A 22,416-nucleotide genomic window follows, 5' to 3' on the forward strand; every position below is an offset into this window, starting at 1 on the left:
CCCAGTTACCCTGTCATCTTTTGTCTTTTAACTTTAGCATCATTCCAAATTTAGATTTCCGCTATTCCATTAGATTCTGCAGGTTTAGTTTTCTATCACTGGGAGTTACAGATTGTTTTCTATAGACAGATATAGAAAATGGGATTTCTTCACTTTCTTGGCAGATAACAGGGCTGGATTTTCTTAAGTTTCCTGTTGTGTCTCTGTAGTAAAAACAATCCATCCAATTCTATCTAATTACTTTCTGGGACTTATGGAAAATTATGGCCTCCTGAGGAATCAAGTTGGAGCTCTTTTCATGATGTAGTAAAATTATTTTGTCTGGAAATCTTCAGGAAATGACTGGAGCATTTTTGAGAATGGATTGCATACTGCTTTAGTTGCTTACCTTGGTTTAGCAACTCTGCTAACTTGTCAGTTTCTGGTCCTTTGTTCTAACAATGACATCTTTCACACATGCATGTAAAATACCTACAAAGTGTGTAATCTTCTTTGTCATTTTCCTTGTTTTTGTAGGTCTGATGTTATTTGTGTTTACTGAGCAAAGTATCACAGGCTTCTCTGATTCATGAGCACATCCGAGTCTGCTTTTACACTCTGGGCAATCACTGACAGGCCATCGTAGCTACTGTGATGCATGTATTTCTGAGTAGGTTGTTATGTCATGAGCTTGCATAAAAGGAGCTGAGAGATTGTGGTCAGAAAGTTTTCCCCCAGTTTCATCAAATCTGTCTCATCTGCTACAGACCACCCAGTACTGTAAAGTTTCTAAGCACATTTCTCAGTGCATCATCTGCTTGCATTAGTCTTGCGTCTAACACAAAAGATACCGTAGCTACAGCAGAGAAAGATTTTATTTCAAAGAGCTGCTTTACAAACCAAATCACCAGAAAGCACTTTGTCTTGCATGCCTCCTGTTTGGACCGCCTAATAAAATGAGTTCTTTCTCTGACAGTTTTATTTGTAGCATAGGAAAGTTGTCTGCACACCCATTTTTTTCTTCCTGTGAAAATCAATTTGCATCCACATAAAAGTCCCTACATATTACAAAATTGTTATCAAACAAAACTTTGCATTAGGAAATGTCGCTGTTGAGACTGATTCCTTCCCTCTTCTCCTGTTTTCTACAGCTCTCTTTAAATTTTGTGTCACATGTTTTTTTCCTCAGGTCTGTCCAGAGTAGTCTGGCTTGGGTGAATTTTGCCTTAAGTGAAGCTTATCCATGGAATATATTCAGTGGTGGTAGTAGCACTGCCCACAGCAATGGAGTTGCTGTCTCCTTTGACATGAACGGGCTGTTGAGCTGGTTATTCAGTCACCCTGAGCCCATTCCTCTTCTCTGCTGGATCACCGTACAGGATTGCTTAGCTGTTATGGATGGCTCCTTGCTAGGTGTTTTGGGATTAGGCTGGCACAATCATGTTCACCTTGTATAGTCATTTAGCAGCTGTCAGGTAGTACTGACTTTTAGGTAATTACAGACAACCTTGGATGAATTCCACCAAATGATGTTCATTGGGCCTCCATTCTCACATAATCCATGTGGCATGCAAAAGAACTGTGTTACAAGTTTTCAAAACCCATTAGTCTATACACAGTCTGATACAAATGTATTTCTCTTTCAAACAAAAATAGAAACAACAGTATTTTCTGGTCATTATGATGTATAAATTTCATGTTTAGTGTTTTTCTGTAAAGAGAAAATTTAGCTCTTCATGTATTTACTACATTAAATGGAGAAACATAATGATAATGCAGGATACAGACATTTTGGGTATCTCCACCTTTTCCTGTTTCATGTTAATCATGCACAAAATATAAATAACATCATTTTTGCACAGCATGTGGTCACAATTGAACTGATTTTTAGTCTTTCAGATAAAGCTGCTGCTGAAACTGGGTACTTAAAGCAGACAGTTTCAATAATGAAACTGTTGTTTCTTGAAAACCTGATTTAAGGAAATTAAGTTTGATTGGTAATGCCACCTCTTATTCATTACATATGGGTTTATAAATTACTTAGAGCCTGGAATCCAAATTGCAATTAAATCTGCCCACATCCTAATTAAGGATTACAGATGCATACTGGAGTATGTCAGTATATTTCTGGGAGGGCACAGAGAGGGAAAAGCTAGAAATTATCCAGGTATTTAAACTTCTTTTTTTTTTTTTAAATAAGAGAAAAGGTGTCTGTACCTGTCAAAATTTAAAATTTGTTGCAACGAAAAAGTAATTTCCAATCAACTTCTGCTATCAGTCCATTGTTGTTCATGTAGAGAGGCATTTGCTGCTAACAAAACCCCACAAGTAGGAAATAGATTTCTTCATGGAAACATATTTTTTTAATGCCAAAAAATAGTTAACTGAGGAATACAGGCTGTGATTCAGCAAAGTCCTTGCCATCATGGCTTATTTTGACATTATAGTTTCTAAGGCAGTGAACAGGATTCGACTCAGCTAAATTGCATATTGTTCGCATGCAGTGTTTGCACTAATATTTCAGAATTTAAATTAGTTAAATGTATTTTTACATACACCTATATTTAAAGTTTCTGTCACAGTACTGCCACCTACCTTCACATAGAAGTTTGAAGGTGTTTTAGTTCAGTCTTTTCTTAGAAAATTTTATATTTTTCACTTATGATGTTCATAGTAAAATCGCTGGACTTGGTCTTTTTGTTTGGTTGGTTGGTTTGGGGAGTATGGGGTTTTTTTTGGGGGGGCAGGGTTTTTGATCAGGTAAGTTGAGATGAAGCAATTTCCTTAAAACAGGCTTTATTAAACTGATTGCATATGGGATCCATTTCAGTGGGCAATTCAATGGGTTTTGTCAATAGAAATAAATTCTAAATTGTCACCATGATAATGGCAGCATGCTTAACATGATATTGCAGATATTTGGCAGCTTCAGGACTATTTTTGAGATCATTTAATAAATTGATCAGTATGACCCATTGTATTTTTCTATTTACTGAGGCTGTGTTTGTTGGTTTTTCTAATATACTGTAGGTTTTTCATGCCAGGTGTTTTGAGAATGCTGGACAGTCAGTTGCCTTTACCTTGGCATGGCATCACACCTAGATACATCCTTTTTTGTTATTGTCTTCATGATGATTGATTGGTGTGCCCCTTCCAGGAAAGTAATTGTCAAGCTTCTTGTTTCTCAAATTTCTTTTCTTGGCAAGGATAAACATAGTGCTGTTTCAAAAGTTTCTTTCTAGAAACTGCAGAAACACTGATTTAGATACTGGTATGTTTTAGCTTTGGAGTTCAGCATATCAGAGCCTTAGCAACCTCATTTAGAATTTGAAACATGAATGCAATTCATGTGATACTATCAAACTGAAACCAAATTAAAGTTTAAGTTCAGGAAAAATGTGTTCTCTCTTCTCCCTACTTTCAATTGTTTTAGAGAATAATCACAAAGAAGGGAAAAAGAAGATTTATACCTAAACTAAAAAAAGTTTATACCCAAAAGTTTATACCTATTTATACTTAAACTAAAAAAGAAATACATATTTTGTCTATGAACTTACATGAAGAACACCTCACAAAGTTGTGATGGTGCCAGACATACAAATGGGACCCATTTCAGAGAGTTAAGCCTAATGTTGGGGAAAAGCTGACTGTGGAGATCAGACTTAAAGCTGGAAAGGTCACACTAGTGCATGGAGTGTAAAGTGAAGATCATATCCCCTGTTCAGAGACCTATTGTATGCAGTGTCCACTAGTGAATATCAAAGAGTAATGTAAAGAAGGGCCCTCAGCACTTACTTTGCTTGGAGCCTACCTTCCCTTTGAAGTACATGTCCTGTCTCTGGCCCCTTTTTTTTTTTTTTGTTCTACCTGGTATAAAAGGGTACTTTCTTCACTGAGTTTTTAATTAAAAAAAAAAAATAATTGGTGATGGCAAATTACTGTGCACTCACTGAGATACAGCCATTTATATATTCCAACTGAAAATACAGTCCGCTACGTTTAATGGCAAAGTGCCATTAAAAGTCATTATTTGCAAACCTATGTGTGGAAAAACCTGCATACCTCTGTGTGTGTGGTGGGGAAATATGTGCATATTAACAATTTATAAATGGAAACAAAGGTGAAATACATGGTGTTCTCTGCTTACTGCTGTTAGATTTGCTAACCTAGCATCATATATTTTTCATCATTAGTTTTTAAAGGGAATGCTATGATCTTTTTATTATAACTTCCCTAATTAATTCTCTTTATAATTCAAATGTAAATACTTTGTGAGGCAAGATTGTGCAATCTTTTCAGCAATTAATATTGATAAATACAAGAAAAATGTGGCTTGTAGAAAGGAATTGGAGATTTCAGTAGACCTGACATAAGTTTTGACCCCTATAGCTGCATACTTGAAACTGTGGTGAATTGAAACAGCAGTGCTAAACGATGGGTTAAGTACTGCTGCCTATTCACTATCTATTCTGTGAGCAGTTGTGTAGAACACACCCCCTAAATGAAAATAGCTATTCATTGGGAGTGTGAATGGTGATCAGGGTTTCCATTGCCCTCAATCTTAAAGGTCCTTTCCAACCTAAATGGTCCTGTGATGTATTACAGGTAAAACTTAAAATCATTGTATGTGTTCTGATATGTGTTCAGATGTGCAAAGAAATAAAACCTCAGTGCTTTTTATTTTTACAATGATTTTACAAATACTTTCATTGTGCTACAGCACCAGGAGATTTTGCATTTTTACCTTGTTAGTGTGCCTCTTCGCTGCAAAGTCCAAGTTCAGCTGACAGAGTCGCACTTAGAATCAAAAGTAAATATTGTTAAATACAGGCAGGCTGTTGTCTGTCTAACTTTTTGGTTGAAAAATCAAGGAGCTAAGTGACTTGGATCATGCATTTTTGTTAAAGAGCTGAGGGATTTCTTGCCACTTAAACAGAAAAACAAAATATCTTTGGGGTTTTGTTCTTTGGAAGTGTATATGTGTGTTACCTGAAACTTTGATTACCTCATTGCTTTGTAGTCATGAGACACAGACAACCTGTTGGGATCATCCGAAAATGACTGATCTCTTCCAGTCCTTAGGTGAGTGAATTTCTTAAAATAAACCATTATGTGATGTTCATTCCATGAGTAAAACCTGCTTTGATTGCTGACCATGTCCCAGTTGTGTGTTACAGAGCATTACCCACCTTGCAATGAGACACATTTTGCATGAAAACTTCTGCCTTGATCATGTCATGTGTATTGCCTTTCAGTACTTTTAATTCTGAACAATATGCTCTGACTCTGTTGTTTAATGCAGTTATCTTGTTTATCTCTTTAAATCCGCTAGGAATTATCCAGTGATGCAGGCTGTCTGTGTGTTTAAAGCAGGATGCCTTCTGCAGTGAAATGATTTTTGTAATAAAGCAGAACATCTACGCTTTCAGTAAAGGCTAGCCCATATGATGGTACAACTAGTTAAATGTGCCCTGCTAACATCTACATTTACTGTGAAATGTCCCTTTCTAAAGAACAAAAGGGTAAAATACTGTGAAGTGAGGAAAAATATTACGATACTCATCTGTTTTTGAAATAGAGCTTATGGTTATCTTACTGTCCCTTTCAAAGCACTGTTTACAAAGGCAAGGCACAGAAATAGTGACTTAAATAAACTCTTTTTGTCTCTGTTACTTTGACCTTTGCTGCCTTTTGTTTCTTATATATTATCTGATGGAGCTGTAAAATATTTGAGAAACATACTGTATTTGAGCACTTGTCTGGAAAGTACTTAACACTGCTTAATATGTATTAAAACTCTTGTATATGTACTACATGCACCAAGGTAATGTTAGGATTTCTGGTGTGCCCGTCTCTGAAGGCTCTGGACTCTCAAGAGTCGCAAGGCTTTCCCTGAAGTTGGAATGGACTGAGGCCCCAACTTCTCAGTTTGTTTTACTTGTTCTATCCTACTAATTCATTGCAGAAAAGAGAAGGGATATCAAATTCCTTCCAAAATGTGAAATTCACATGTAAAGGAAACTTCCAGATTATTTTTAGGGCTGCTCATATTTCTGTTCTGCTGTTCCAGCTGACTTGAACAACGTACGCTTCTCTGCCTACCGTACAGCCATCAAAATCCGAAGACTGCAGAAAGCACTGTGCTGTGAGTTTGGCCTTTGAGACAAACTGTTTCTCTACAGTACTTGGGAAGGGAGGGTCAACTTAAATCTAACAATATTCATGTTTAACAAGGGGCCAGATACATCCTTGACAAATTGTCAACCAACAAAATGGCAGGAAGACTTGCCAATAGTATGTGTCATTGTAACAGGAGCTTGTCATCTGGCACAGTTTTAAGACCACCTTCAGAAATGCAGTCAGTGCTGTTCCTTTTGTTTGCCTAGCTGATTATTTCTTGCTACGGAACAGGTCAAATTCCCTTTGACTGTGATGATTTTTGACCTCCTTCTGTCCCATGAATGACTTCTGAGATAGCCAAAACAGCATGTGCTAGCACCTCCTCCCTGAGGAAGGGGAGAATGGTTAAGCCCTGTTAAGAATTCTGGTTTTGGCTGTTGCTTGGTGGTTTTAAGATAGGAAAAGGATCATCTTCTGTGCCCCTGCCATTCATTCTCTGGTCTGAATTACTAATCTACTACTGTAGTCTTCCATTGTATTTCCTGTAATTTTAACTGTAGATGTTTTTTAAAGGTGTTTGGATGCAAAATGCTTCAGAAAGGCTTATGTGCTAAGGCAAAGAAAATGTCAAAACAAATCACTAGAAAATGAGGTCATTGTAAACTGTAAAATGTGACAAATTGCTGTCACAGCCTCAGCATGTGTATAGCTGCAGAGGCCTTTTTGCTGAGAACTCCAAGGGCACACCTGAAGCAGGATGCACAGTCCCGCTTGCACATGATGGATTTTGACTTTGCAGTGAGGGCTGGTGACACAATATTAGTGCTATACAAGCAGGTTCAGGGTTATGTAATTTGAGAACTATACTTCGGAAAACTTTGCTGATGCCAGCTCTCCTTTCTGAGTCTTTGGTCTTGATAAGTGCCAAAACCCCATGGTTCTGGGGAAGTTACTCCCTCCCACCCCCCTTTAGAAGTGGGAAAGTAGTCAAGTTCCGTCTTGTTCTGTTTTTTGGAAGGTAGATTCCTGCAGAGACTAGTATGTGCATATGTACCTAAGTGTATTTATTTTTCAGGAAGCTGAGAAATGTTGCAGGCTGGAAAGAACAAATTCTTAGCTTCTCCCTTTCAGTTTATGTGGGACAGACATACTGAGAGCACTTTCCCACTGTGGCAGAAGAAAAATGGGGCCAGAGAGAGTATCCTGTGTTGCAGTCGTACTGGGCAGCTATATAGCACCAGACCCTGACTGTCATATTTTATTCTCATGCAGCATACTTTAGCTTGTTTTCAAGAAATTATATTGCCCCAGATACTGAAGCATAGTACTAGAAGACAAAAAGGGAGCAAAATTGTCATGTATATTCAGAATTCTGTCACTGATCTCTGCTGGGTGATTTAAAATATATGAATGCTAACAGGATTATCAGCAAGGTTAAGGAATGAAGATTAAGTCGCGCACCAGACTAAAAGCAAGAACTGTGTAGACTTAGCTTAGCCATGCAGTCTTTTAAAGGAACTGCTATCATTCACAAGGTCTTGCTGATACAAAAGCTCCATAGCAATGCCTGCCTATTTTCTGTAGAACTTCAGCAACCTCAAATCAGCTGCATGTAACTACTTGCTCCTGAGTCAGTCACTCATATCTGCTTGAACCCTGCTGAATGATGTGGTTTCTGTTTATAGTTTTTCTTTAGAAAAGTCTCCTCACTGCAGAAATTACCCTTGTGTCCATTTGGTGGTTAACAGCAAGACTGGGTGTTCGGTACATTCAAACAGATGCAAAATGGTACTGCAAAAATGCACTAAAAGCTGTGTATAGTAGGCTTCATGCCAGCAAAAGCATGCAAGTCTCAGGTTAGCTTTTCCCCATTTGCATAAACACAGTTTATTTAAAAACTTACAGAAATAATAGATTCACAAAAAAATAGTTTATGTCATGTTGTGATGTGTAGGGTTGGTGGTTTTGTTTTGGTTTTAAATATGCTTGAGAACTTTTTCCAGTATATTACATATTTTCCAGCCACTGTAGAAGATAATGGTGCAGTGTACTGTCAAATACTTTGGCTACCTCAGGTCAAACTAATGGCAAGGTGTTTGCAGCAATTAGCATTCTGCCTGTTTGGTAAATATATATAACTGGCATTTGTTTGCATCCTGAGAGATGGGCTTGAGGGAGGGAATTAAAAAAAGATAAAGCAAATGTAAAACCCCTGCAAGTCTGATGCTGATGCTGTAGAGTAGCATGTACCAGTGTCAGTGAGGGAGAGGAAAGGCAAGATCTGCAGGGTAGCAGTTCTTATTTTACAGTGATGTGAGGAAGGGTAGACTGGGTAAAAGGGATTTGGAATCATAGCATCGGCTATGTTAGAAAAAACCTTCAAGATGATCAAGTCCAGCTGTTACCCCAGGACTGCCAAGTCCACCACTAAACCATATATGAGGGCCTCATCTACACAGTTTTTGAACACTTCCAGGGATGGTGACACTACCACTTCCGTGGGCAGCCTGTTCCAGTGCCTGATCACCTTTTTGGTGGAGACATTTTTCCTAATATCCAATCTAAATCTCCCCTGGCGCAGCTTGAGGCTGTTACCTCTTGTCCTATCACTTGTTATCTGGGAGAAGAGACCAGCCACCTCCTCTCTCCTTCCTCCTTCAAGTAGTTATAGAGAGTGATAAGGTCCTCTTTGAAACTTCTTTTGACACATAACCTTATCTTTTGGTAGATGATCACTGAGTTCTTGAAAGATATGCTCATAGTGGTTAGTGTTGACTTCCTCCTACTTTTTCTGATGAACTTATTTTCCAGCCCAAGCTAGACTTGCCTAATTTGCATAGACTGCCTTTTTGGGATCCTTATTTAACATTATTGGTGGAGAGCAATTTACAACACCTCTGAGACTGTCGTGTTTCATTTCCTTTGAGAAGTGACATTTATAGTGTAGATGTGTTACTGACACTCCAGAAACAGCTCTGTATGAGCTTGGAATATACTTCAAGTTGTATACGCCGTAGCAAGGGTACTAATGTATTCAACTTTGTTTTTTTCTTTCCCTAAAGTCCCCTCTTCTATTAAAAACTGTCACAGAGGTTTATACCACCGTTTGACTTACACTATTCTTTCTTTAATATCAAAATAAGTTTCCCCTTTTCTACTTTGTTTTGTAAAAGGAATTAGAAGAGCTTGTTGATAGCTTTTTATTTTCACCATGCAAACCCCAGATTTTCACAATCATATTTGTGTGATTTGGGAAGCAAAACCCTTTTCACCTGTAGGATACCCATCACATGACCAACTGCTTATAGGAAGAATCCTGTAATAAGGGAGATCAAAATATTTTCCATGAAAGCATAGCATTAATGTTCTAGAAAACTACAACAAATAATTTCCCTGGGCCCGAATTTAGCAACCGCTGTTCAGTTAGTTAGGCCTCAGAATATTCTTACTGCATTTAAGAGAACATTGTTACTGAACAGTTTGCTCTTTTTTGATGCAATCAAAAGTGATAGTCACTTAATGGGATTCAGCTTTATGGTAAACGTGAAGAATCCTCTAAGCCAGTGTGTGTACATCTGAAGTTAGGATCCTCTAATTACAGAGATTAGTTCAGTGGCTTTTTAAATACTCTTCAGTCTGTGCAGTGTCATTATGGTGTTCTTGTTGATCCTGGTTTTTTAAATATATAGTGTCAAAATGCTGTTGACTTATCACAGAGAAGGGGTTTTCACTATAATATTACTTAATGAAATCTGTATCTTAGCTAATTTTCTGCAGCATTTGCTGCAATATGCACATGAACAAGTATTATAAGTGTTATGCTCAAGCATTTCTTATGCATCTTACACCTTTTTGCTTTTTTAATTTTTATTTTTTTTTTAATCCTCTTTCGTTAGTGGACTTATTGGACCTGAACACAACAAGTGAAGTTTTCAAACAGCACAAGTTGAGTCAAAATGACCAACTGATTGGTGTCCAGGATGTGATCAGCTGTCTCACAACCATCTACAGTGGACTTGAAGAGAAACACAGAGATATGGTGAATGTTCCTCTCTGTGTAGACATGTGTCTTAACTGGCTACTCAATGTATATGATAGGTAAGTAAGAAGTCTTTATACACAGTGTGTATCCCAGGAATTTAATATAGTATTAACAAAGTATAAACCATGGGGGCAGAACTCTGGTGATTTTTGCATATGTGATATATCAAAAATGCTAGACTTATGGGACTGTTGTCTATTTTTCTGAGTTACTTTCTTGAGGAAGTGTCCATGATAATAGAAAAATGATAAAACCTTGAGAAGTTCTTTAATGAAAAATTACATCTTTTGATATTTTTGTCTTAGTAATGGAAGTGCAGTTGCTTATAACGAAATGTTTCTTATGCTGTCCTGCTCAAATCTTTGAACTATCTTTTATACTTTGAACTGCTTTTATACTACTACTATCCTCAGAGGATATGAAAAAGGCCACTCCAGCAGCCCCTCATGATTTTGGCCAGTCCTTTCTGAGTCCCCAGACACTTCTTTCTTCTGCTGAATGTCAGACTCTGACCTCTCTGCACTATGTCAGCCTGCATGACCTAAAGTTAGTATGCTTTTATTTAGTTGTGATTTTGAGTCATGAGTTTATTGCTCATTTTTCTTAGTGATGTTCACTATTGTCCTTGCCCTTCCATAGTAAAAAAACTGGGAAAAGACTTGGTTTCTATCAGCTTCTCCATTTCATATGATGTATTGAGTTACATTGCTTGAGCAACAGAATTTCAGGACTCTTCTGCAGCTGACTAAAAACACAATAGTGCAATACATGGAGTGGTTGCTTTAGTTAGTCTAATTGGATAGGTGCTTTAGTTTGGAGTTATACACAGAATTACAAATCCAAATTTCTAAGCTGCATGAGGTTATTTACCAAATTTCTTTCATTTCTCTCTGTTTGAAGATGGAAAGGGCAAAATTATTTCTTGAATAAGGATAGAAATTCTTACACCTGGCTTTACGAGACAGCTGTTACTTGTTGATGTGTGCAATATCTTCACTATGTTCACTCAATCAGTGCCAGATTCTAACAGTTCACAGCTTTTTGCATTCTTCCCCTTCCTCTGCGCAGAGGACTACATGCCAGTACTCCTGTACTTTGTGCATATTTTTTTCTCTTATTATTTTAAATATTGTGGTAGGGGAGAGTGAAAGGGAGAAAAGAGTACATACAACAAGTTATCACTGATGTGCTGACTGTGTATTATGCTTTGGCATTCAAATATTGCTCTTTAATACCATGACAAACTTCGAAAAATAGAAGATGAATGTTTTCTGAGATAAAATTATCTTTTACACTCTGTTTCCTTGCTCCCCTTTCAAATCTATTCCAGGAGAAAAAATAATGCTGAAAGAATAGGCGCCAACTTTAAGCTGGTTTTTGTTTTGCTTTTTTTTTCAAAATTGGCCTTTAGGAAAGAGCTAATTTGTGTCTTGGCATTTCCGTTGTTTATTGCATTGGTGTTATACATATACTATGTTTCAAATCGTTAAACTGTCTACAAAAACCATGTTGGTCGCATGCTATTAACCTGAAATTTAATTACCGATTCACAGATTGATGGCAAACTAAGTAGTTCTTCTGACTTACCTATGGATGTCTTTGGCCCTTGAAAAGAACCAGTTTATTTTTAGAAAAAGTCTATTGTGTTCTGATGTTTTCTGACACATCAGGAATGATTCATTCGTCAAGCTGTGTAGATGAGAGAAACATTAAATTTATTCAGTGACTTTCACTTCTTCAAGGACTCAAAGGTTGTTCCAGGCAGCAACATCTGCCGTATAAACATTTTCCACACTTAAAGTTCCTTGGTTTTGTTAGAGATTTATTAAAAATAAATGCACTGCATTTTACAAAGATAGCTGTGAAAGAAATTGCTCTATGAAATCATTTGGCGAGGCCAGTGTTTAAATCATCCAACAGCAATAGCCAGTGGTTATTGTTCTGGATTATATACTATCAAATTTGCTAAAATCTCCAAACATCATTTATATGATATGAACTGATAGCTTTCAATATTAATGGCATATCTTAACGCCCTTGAAATAATTTGTTTCAGATATTTTAATCTGTCATACATAATATAGAATACATGTGCTAATTGTGGGTGATGACTCTATTTCAATCAGAATCACTCATGAAGAAACTTTCACACGCACTATTCTTAACATCTTGCAATGTTTGCCTGAATTCTTGTATTTCAGCTTTTAAATTTTCTCAGGATTTTTGAAGTTAGTATACTTCTGATAATGCCTTCTTTTAAATTGAATTTCTTTGGTACATTAGTCTAGGAAGGGTATCTATGTTATGGCACTAATGCTAACATTTTCCGTATGATCAAAGGTATCTTTCATGATCATTCTGTATGGCCCAGTCTTTGCCTGAAGGATTACAACTTTATTATTTCTTGTGGCACTGGTACACCTGGCAGATTCTAGCACCCTGCTGAGTTAATATCCCAGGCATTACCAGTGAGTTAATTTCAGCAAAATCTGAACCTCTGAGGGATGAGAAGGATGAGAGAGAGACCTGCTCAGTCAGCCTTGACTTTATGCCTTGGTTTTGATGGTAGCTGATGGAAGTTTTCTGTGTGCACTCCAATTGCATTCCCTGTGTTGATGATAGCCGTCTTGACTCAGAGGACTCTGCGGGAGCAGCTTAGCAGGCTGTGATAGTAGTAAGAAGCGCTCTATAAAGGACACGGCCGTAGAAAAGGAAAATTAGCTCCTTTGTCTGACTTCTCTGTGGTTGATCACGAGGAGGCAGAGATCTAACAGACTGCCTTCTGTTGCTGGGTTCTGTAGATAATCGATAGAGGCAGTCTGTGGTAGTCCTTAGTCACAATGTCAATGTTGACTAGCCTTGAGAACTCTTTGACAAGAGAAGTCTGAACTGAAGTGGGCTCATCTTTTTCCTCCTCCAATTTTCGTTGCTAGTGCCTGATGCTTTTATGCTATTACCTCACATCCCTGGGGAACATAGGGTTCCTCTGAGTTTGATATTGCTTACTTTGTTTTCTGTTGATTTGTCAGTCATCTTTATTGTGTGTTCCTGTTTGCAGTCTCTTATACTTAATCTTGTCCTCTGTCTGGCAACTTTTTCTTATCTGGCTAACTCCTGTGTGAAGCTGTGCCCATCACTGTATGCCCTTTTGGCATTCACATTGTTCACATACTTAGGTAAAGTGCTCATGTATTATATCTGGCTGTGCCATTGTGGTACTGCAGAATACTTACATAACATTATTGCTAAACAATAGTTTTGTATGCTTGTATGCAACAATCTAATATTAATTATACCCTGATTAGTACATTTATAATTTACAAGTGTCACAAGCCTCTGTTTTGACTATGGTGTAGACCGTGTTTGCCTGTCAAATAAGTCTTTGGTACTGAATCTGTTAGGACGTAAGAAAAAGGAATGAAGCTTGCATATGATGGTTGCATGATTTTGGAAAGCTTTTGGAAAGTTTGCTAAGCTAATTTTCCTGAAAGACATACCTGCTGATAGTTTAAACCCAGCCTAATGTCTGTCTTTAAATTTCTAAGGTGTTCGAACAGAAGCAGAAATGTTTGGTTTAGGATTTAGCACACTGTTCTGCAGTTGAGATATTCCTGTAGCCAAGTAGTACTAAATTGTATTATATGAATCCCAAATGCTCCATTCACCTGATGTAGAAAAGTTGGTATTGTAGTTGTCTCACTTGTTTGGAGTTCAATTGTTACAGGATTAGCAAGGGAACTGATGGGGCATAGCTTGTGTCAACTGCCACTGTTAGCTATCATGTCTTCCTCTCCTCTTCTGCATCCTGTAGTTCCAGTATCCCCTGTAGTAAGGTGTAGGATAAAAGTGGTCTTACTTTCTTTTCTGATACTAGAGCCATTTCTAACTTACCTTTTTTCCCCTCTCATTTACTTGTTGTTGTATAGTAGTGACAGTCATTAGTTTTTATATAAAGTCGCTTTTTTTGTTCTCTGCAGCTGTGTTGGATCTCTGAAACAGCTGTGAATGATTCTCTCTGCTCGGATGGAGAGTTCAAGCTATGCACCAAAGGTGTATGTGCTCTCAGTCCAGCCTCTACTCTTGTAGCATGGTACCCTCTTATGCCCCTGACCTTGGTCTGGTTAGCTGATTCTCCCACTAAACTATTCCTCTATATACTTTCAGCGCACTCTCCTACCATGCCTGGAAATGATGCATACCTTTTAACACTTATTTTGTCAGGTTTAAAAGTTAAATGACTTCTGGGTTCTGTGCTACCTCTTGACTGGCAGTGGATGAAGGCATATAAGCCAGAGCCTCCCTGAAGCATATGCAGAGGCAACAGAATCACCTAAAAAAGCATGGATTTGTTTATTTTCTCCTTCCCATCACCTCTCTTTGCTTTCCTCTTCCCCACTAGAACAATAAAATTACAGTTCATTTGAGGAAGGAGAAGAATGTCAGCATCACACTGTATGGTTAATGAATCCTTAGACTTTGTATTGCCTGTGGAAAGAGGGCTCACATATATCCAGAGGGACAAATGGACTTTAGTAAACAAGAAAAGCACCTGTGACAAGCATCTATAATGGTTTTACCGTGTTTCATCTGAAGATAGATCAGAGGTCAATAATGTGCCATTTTGATACTGCCTTTCACTGTTGTATCAATGGAGAATGGACAACTGTTAAAAGAGGTATAATGGTTCACTCTTCCCTTTATCAGGATCAGAGCAAAACGTATCTGAGCTGCTTCAGGTGGTCTTATCAATTGACCTTTTAATAGCAAGCATGCTTGTATTGCTATAGTGAATCCAAGTGGTGTGCTGGCACTTGATTCTAAATACTTGACCCATCAATCTTTTATTAATTGAAGAATTAAAAATTTTCCTGAACTTTCCAGCTGTATGGCTTTAATTTTTAAATGTTATCACACACAGCATAATTAGATGGTTGTGCTGCCAGTCAGAGACACCCTGACAGGCTAGAGAAAGGGCTTAACAGGAATCTCATGAAGTTCAATGAAGGGAAATGCTGAATCCTCTCCCTAAGGAGCAATTACCCCGTATACCAGTGCGGGCTGGGGGATGACTGGCTTTGCAGGAAAGGCCTTGGACAACCTGGTGGACACTAAGTTGAACATGAGCCAACAACATGTGCTTCTGGCAAAGTAGGGCAACAGTGTCCTCAGCTGCATTAGGAAAAGCCTTCCCAGCAGGTCAAGAGAGGCAGGTGATCCTCCCCCTCTACTCGGGACTGGTTAGACATATCTGGAGTGCTGGGTCCGGGATAGAAGAGACATGGACAAACTGGAATGAGTCCAGTGAAGTACCACAAAGATGGTTAAGGACTTGAAGTATTTTATGTATCAGGAGAGGCTGGGAGTTGGGACTTTCCAACATGGAGAAGAGACATTTCAGGGGGATCTCATCAATGTGCATAAATACCTGATAGGAACAGTAAAGAAGATGGAGCCAGGCTTTTCTCAGTGCTGCCCAGTGACAGGACAAGAGGCAGTGGGCACAGACTTAAAATTCTTCTTGAACATACAAGAAAAAGTTGTGGTTTTCTTTTTAATGTGAGAGTGATCAAAGAGTTCCACAGTTTGCCTGGAGAAGCTGTGCAGTCTCCATCCTTGAAGATATTCAAAACGCAATTGGATATGATTGGGAAATAGCTGCTTTATTTGACGGAGCAGGGGCATTAGTCTAGGTGATCTCCAGAAGTCCCTCCCAACCTCAGTGGTTTTGTGGCTGCCTAAGCTGGGCAAATTTAAGCCATTGAATTGGAAGTGTCAGTGCTACAGCTACAGGCTGGGGGGGAGGGAAATCTTGGTTTTGGTGTGCCATTTTTTACTGTGTATATAATTATAGTGCTAATAATTATCTGTTTCCAAGAAAAAGGCTAGTGGGAAATATGTTGCTCTTTAGAAAAATGAAATATTGCAGGCTTTGTAATTGTTTTTATAATTTATTGAGAAAATTGATTTTGTGCAAAGGAAGTTTTTCACAGTCCCTATAGCAATCTACTGAAATCTGGAGAAGTTTGAAGCCTCCATATATGTGTCCTGACCTGTTAGCTGCAAAGTTTTTCTGAGCTTATGCTTTTAACAAGCAAATGCTGTAGTCAGTCATGAGTTAAATCACAGCTGAATCCAGCTTTGTTTTTCCATTGAATACAAAGTTATAACACAAGACAACCTTACACAGAACTTCATCAAGGTTGCAGAATGAGCCATTTACATGTTAAGGTGTGCCAGAATGATGTAGTGTCAGTGACTGAAAAAGGTAATTCAAAGCTAGGATTGAATGTATGAAATAGGTGGCACTTTCATAACATTCTGGAAAATTGGGTCCACATTTTCAAGCTAGGCAGTAAAAGTAATGTGCATTTTTGATTAATTTGGCAATAATTTCTCTGTAGCTCTCTTCCAGCTTGTGGAATGGAAAAGATAATGCTGTCTATTCTCACTAGATTAAGTGATGGTTGTGAAGAAAAATGCATTAATATCTGTAAGGTGCTTAGCTAATTTACTGAGAGCCCAGGAGTAAATGAATAATTTTGTATTCAGCCCAACATTTGTGAAGTAAATCAGACAGCAGACCATATGTTGAATAGATAGGACAGAAAGAGATACCTAATAACCACTCCAGAAGTAAAGGATATATCACTTTTACATGACAGAAAGGAACAAAGTAATATTTGTGGTGATACTCACTGGTGAAACCTCCAAATAACTTTAAATGCAGGGTCTGTGTATAATATATACAATTTAACTACCATTCTTATGATTTTTTTTTTTTTTTTGCTATGTCTCAGCTAAAGACAAATTGCATTGTGGCTTATGATCTTTGAAAAAAGAAATTATCCAATCTCTTAAGAATGTGTTTCTGCACTGATATTTTGAACTTTAAAATTGTCCTTTTCCATGTGCCCTGGGTTTGTTGCTTTAGTACTTTTTTGAACAGTGTTTGTATTGCAGGTTTAAAATCACTTGTTTTTGTTACCACTTACTTGTTCTCAAGTTGCTTAAGGCTTGATGTGTAGTGGTTTGGGTTTGGGTTTTCTGTTTGGGTTTTTTTTTTGACATGTTGGACAAGATGAACCTGCAGTAACACTGCTTAAAAAGAACAACAGCTCCACATTATTTAATTACTGCATGTGGTTGGCTGTTTATGTCTTGGTATACATGTACAGTAAAGCATTTTAAACATAAAAGGAAAAAATGAAGTGAAAACAATGAATTACTGTGATATGAGTACACGGTTTTATTTTGCAGTCTTTGTGTTTCACACGGTGTAATAGGCTTTCCTGCTGTGTGCTTGTGTATTTTTTATTCTGTATTCCACATTATTAAATCATGTTGAGAGCTTTACAGAGCTAAATGTCTACCCTTTTGGAGTAGTACAAACTGTTTTGACATGTAAACCACTTAGAAGGCAAGCTGAGCTTTTTTAAGGGAAGAATTCTTAATGTGATTTGTAGTGTTAATTTGTTTTCAGATTTGAAGTGCATTTGAAGTAGAACTCACCAATGCCTTTGCATTTTTTAATAACTTGAGTTGGAATGAAATAAAATTAAATTGTTCTAAATTCTTATCTTTATTATTGCAGTGGCCGAACTGGAAAAATTCGAGTGCAGTCCCTGAAAATTGGCTTGATGTCTCTTTCTAAGGGCCTTCTGGAAGAGAAATACAGATGTAAGGAAGAATGTATTTTATAAAATGCTTGCTTTATATAATGAAGTCATGCACTATGACAAAACACATTGTAGAAAAAATTTGTAGTAAAACATTTCTCATGCCTGCAGGAAGGCATTTTTCTTGTAAGTAAAATAGAATTGTTGCTTTTTATTATCATCAGTGAGAGAGAAAGTAGTATTTATATCCTGACTGGAAAATATTGATGTCAGTTATGCATTGTTTAATGCATGTTATTGCTCTCCCCAAAAGCAAGGAGAATGTAACCATGTAGAAGCTAGAGAAGTATTCTCCTTGACTGATTCTATTGTCTTTTGTGTGTATGTATGTTTTGTTGGGGGAAAAATCAAGCAAGTCAATGTTGATTGGAATGGGTGAATACATCTGATAAAGCAAGGAAATACATCAAAATCCAGCAGTCATATTTTGTGATGTATGAGAATGATGATCTGAACTCTGAAAATAGTTTTCCAGTATGCATGCTTTCTGCCAGAATTGCACCACAAAAGTTTATATTATGTTTATTTAAGTAATTTTGGAAGGTTGAGAAATTCTGAGTAGTATAAAAATATTTCACAAAAATAATTGCAGGAGCTGAAGAAAATTCACGTTGTGGCAAACACCCCTGACAAACACAGAACAAGAGATTAAACACTATGTAAGAGCATCCTAGATGGACAGTTACATATTATCCACATAATCTTAAAATTGCTATTCTTTGCAGTAGTTACTTGACACATTGTGTAAACACATATAAAATATATAGAGACTGTGTTTGCCCTGTACCATTGGAGCTCTGCAACAATTTCAGCTTTTCTTAAAAGCATTTGTAGGTAATCTTGTAATCTTAGCTATTAACACTGAGCAGAAGTACAGGTATCTTATGCGTAAGATCATGTTTTGGCCATCTGATTGGTATACTGAGCCTTTGGGAGTTTTAGTTTCTTTACCTCATTTGACATATCTGTGAATAAATCCATAATTAAAGGAGCTTGGCAGAAATATCTTTGTTCAGTAATGACAATTCAGGGGGTAATCTGCCATTTGGTGTGAATTAAAAGGTTTTCAAAAAATACAGGAGTGAGGTTGTGGATTACAGAATGACAACATGCAAAAAGATGGCTGAAAAAAAAAAAACACCAAACCAAACTTGTGAATAAACACAGTAAATTGCTATCAGTAATGAATTAATGTACTTACAGTTACTGAATACAGGTACTGAAGCAGAACAAGGAGATTACGAGGTCAGATTCATTATGTTGTTGCTTTGTGTCTGGTCGTAAAATAAAAATGGTGGCTGCAGTTTTGTATAATCTATATTAACACATGGTGGTCTTTTTCCTGAAGATTGCTGTAGCAAGTCCTAAAAAATTGTACAGAAAAAGTCTCACTTCAACCTGAAATACATCTGAAATTGAAAGGGTTCCTCGGCTTCTGAAAGCCAAGGATTAATAGTCAGATAAAGCATCCTTTTTTTGTTATAACTTTTGATCAGTGGGCCAGGCTTTGATCAGAAAGAAATTTTGCCAAAGGAGAAAGGAAGTAATGGTGTCAGGTACTGGTTGGTGGCTTTGCAGTTAGCGTTTCAGGGTCCTCTGGCACAAGCTGTGTCACAGACTGATCTTTGGTGTGAGCTCTCTTGCTTGTTTTGATTTTGTCACACCCTACTACTGATCTACTGTTGAGAAATTTTCTCATATCATAGAATCAGCCAGGTTGGAAAAGACCTTTGAGATCAAGTCCAGCCATTTTAGATCTTAAAGAGAAAACTATAAATGATAAGTGGTTTCAAAAAAATAAGTCACTTGGAAGGAAGAGCAATATCCCCAGATATGGGTGCTTAATGCAAATTTTAGTCACTCAACTTTAGTGGTCTCAAATGTTCTAGGAAGGTGAAAGTTAATCATATCAGCAAGTGTTTGCAACAGTAAAAGTTCTCTGTGTGTGTGATTAGTCACAGCAGGTTTTATGCCTCGTTATGCAATCAGTAGACAAATGATGTCTCAGAGTGTGAATTTCCTAAGGAGCAACAGGAATTCTGTTCTTCCCTCCCTTTTCTTCAGCTTTAGAGGTGGAGAGATGTCATATCACTGTGTAATAACTGGGAATAAATTTGTGTGCATTTCACTCTTACCTGAACTCCTTTTTAATCCAGAAAGCCCAGGCTGACAGCAGAAACAGAAAACACACCTGGAGTTTTATTTAGTGTATTTAGTGTATAGATTTGTAGATTTTTGGGTCGTATAATTTACTGCATTAAAAATACAGGATTTGGGGTGAAATAGGGCTACTTCAAGTAGCCCAATCTCAGCTGTAAAGCAGTTCAGTTTTCAAGTGATGTAAAACATCCTTGGAATGTAATTTTTTTAGTTATGTTTATGTTCCTAATTTTCAAACCATTTGGAACTAACACTGTGATAGTTAAAAAAAAAAAAAAAAAGAATGTGGATCCTGTTTTTTAACAATTCAACATAAAACGTGTGTGTGGACATTTCACTACTATCTTATTACCATTTTTGAAGGAATCTAATAAACTTTTCAACATTTTCAAGTGTCCCCTTCTATACCAACCAGTCTGTACATTTTTACAGGTTTTTCAGTTTAAATCCCATTGGCTGTCATCCTGGAAATAGAAGTGTGAGGCTGAATTTGATTTAAGATTAACTGATTATTTTTACTTTTTTCTTGCTTCTGTTTTTTTTCTGTGGCTCAGGTCTGAATAATCTTTTCTTTCACTTCCCCAATCATTCTGTTTGCACTTTTGGTAGAGTCCCATATACAGTTTAACATTTATATGAATGTATTTTATGTGTAAACTCATGTAAGTATGTACATATTAACAAACTCCATTTAAGAGTTTGTGACTTCTGATGTTGCTGGTGGGTGATGTATGAGGTCCTTTTTCCCACTGGCATGAGTATGTTTGAGTGCTCCCTGTCAGAGGTAAAATGAGCTCTTCCTATATGTTTGCCACTTGAGAGCTGCTCTCACCTTGGCTAGGGAATATATTGCGAGGTAATTTAAGGAGGTAGGACAGAAAGCAAAAATATTTCAGCTTTCCATACCTTTAGCCTAGGAGCTTCTGCTCCTGTGTGTCATCAAAGACATTGAGGGTTATTGGAAAAGAGGATAGCATCCATGAACTCTGTTGCATATGGACACTCACTAGTCATGGCACAGCTGCCAGTGTTAAATTTTGGGGTTTTTTTTAAGTGAAGTGTTTTGATCGAGTTTGAGCTCTTCAAAGGTATTTGCTTTCCTACTTGGATCAACCCTAGCTATTCACTTTCCCTATTTCCTCTCCTGCCATGTAATTTTTTCCTCCTTTTACTACCTCCCCAATCAACCCAAGTTTTAGGGCTTAGGAAATGATTTCATCTTCCTCCCAGCTAAAGCAGTTAATGAATTGTTTTTCTTTTAGTGCCTCTTTCTGCTGTAGACTGATGCAAACAGAAAAAATGAAACAGGTTTTGTTTTTTTTTTTTTTTTTCCTATCAGGTTTTTCAAACTAACACTTAGAAACAGGAAAACTATCCCAGCCGCAGCTGAAGAAGCTAGCCAGGACCTGGGTTTGCCAGATGAGCCTGCAGCCATGCAGTACTTGTTCTGACACTGCTGTTCTCTGTGGGGCTTTTTTCCTTACCACTGAGTGCTGAAGATGCTGTAGCATTGTTTGACTAGGCAAGAAAAGTACAAGAACCTCTAAAACCTAATTCAGTCATCTGGATTTCTCTTTTGTGAAAATCCTGTCTTCTGCCTCAGCCTCCTTTGTCAAGATAAAAAGTGTGACCAGACTTCCTGAAGCACACTGGCAAAGCTTGGATATTGCTTCAAATGAAAAGCAAACCAATTTACACAGTATAATAAAAGAGTTTCTCTTGAGTGTTTCTGAACAAAGCTTTGTTTTGCAATCAGAAGTGCAGTCAGACTGAATTTTCAGCTTTCATTTATTTCTAACCTAGTAATAGTTATTATGGCCGAAAACAGTAGGGGAAAACTAGGGGAATAGTATAATTTTCTTTTTTTTCTTTTAAAATTACTTAGAGCTTTAATCCAAGCCAGCTAATGAATGCAATGGTATACATGGAAATTAAATCAATCTGGTGCCTCTTGTCGGTGTTGCAGATCTCTTCAAGGAGGTGGCAGGCCCCACAGAAATGTGTGACCAGAGGCAACTGGGCCTGCTGCTTCACGATGCTATCCAGATCCCACGGCAGCTTGGGGAAGTGGCAGCTTTTGGTGGCAGCAACATTGAACCCAGCGTGCGCAGCTGCTTCCAACAGGTAAGGTAACAAAGACCTTCATGTAAAAAAAAACACCCTCTCCCTGGAGTGTTAAGGTTCATTTTCACATGCTGTAAAAATAAGAGATTAATTTAAAAATGTCCACTGAGTTTTTGAACAGAAATAAATATGCTCCTGCAACTAAATGTAGGAAGTTATTGTGAAAATGCCGCTGTTAAAAGATGGTTTATGGTTTAGGAGAGGATCAAACAAATTACATTTAGCAAAAACATATATAAATCTTTGTGGTTTCGACAACATTGGCTGCTCTAAAAGCTGTTAAAAAATTTTGTAGCAGCCAATTATCCTGCTTTG

The 22,416-nt window shown here is 37.5% G+C and overlaps 1 protein-coding gene across 1 annotated transcript in view; it reads left to right on the plus strand.

Moving 5' to 3' along the window:
• Positions 1-22,416, plus strand: part of UTRN (utrophin) — a 404,863-nt gene that overhangs the window by 346,444 nt on the left and 36,003 nt on the right. The window contains exons 66-70 of the mRNA XM_080615656.1: positions 5,000-5,061; positions 6,050-6,124; positions 9,996-10,197; positions 17,733-17,818; positions 21,944-22,101. Of these exons, the coding sequence (XP_080471782.1) occupies positions 5,000-5,061; positions 6,050-6,124; positions 9,996-10,197; positions 17,733-17,818; positions 21,944-22,101 (583 nt within the window). The remainder of the gene's footprint in view (positions 1-4,999; positions 5,062-6,049; positions 6,125-9,995; positions 10,198-17,732; positions 17,819-21,943; positions 22,102-22,416) is intronic.

This window comes from Psittacula echo, assembly GCF_963264785.1.
Source record: "Psittacula echo genome assembly, chromosome: 4".
Taxonomy (NCBI): Eukaryota; Metazoa; Chordata; class Aves; order Psittaciformes; family Psittacidae; genus Psittacula; species Psittacula echo.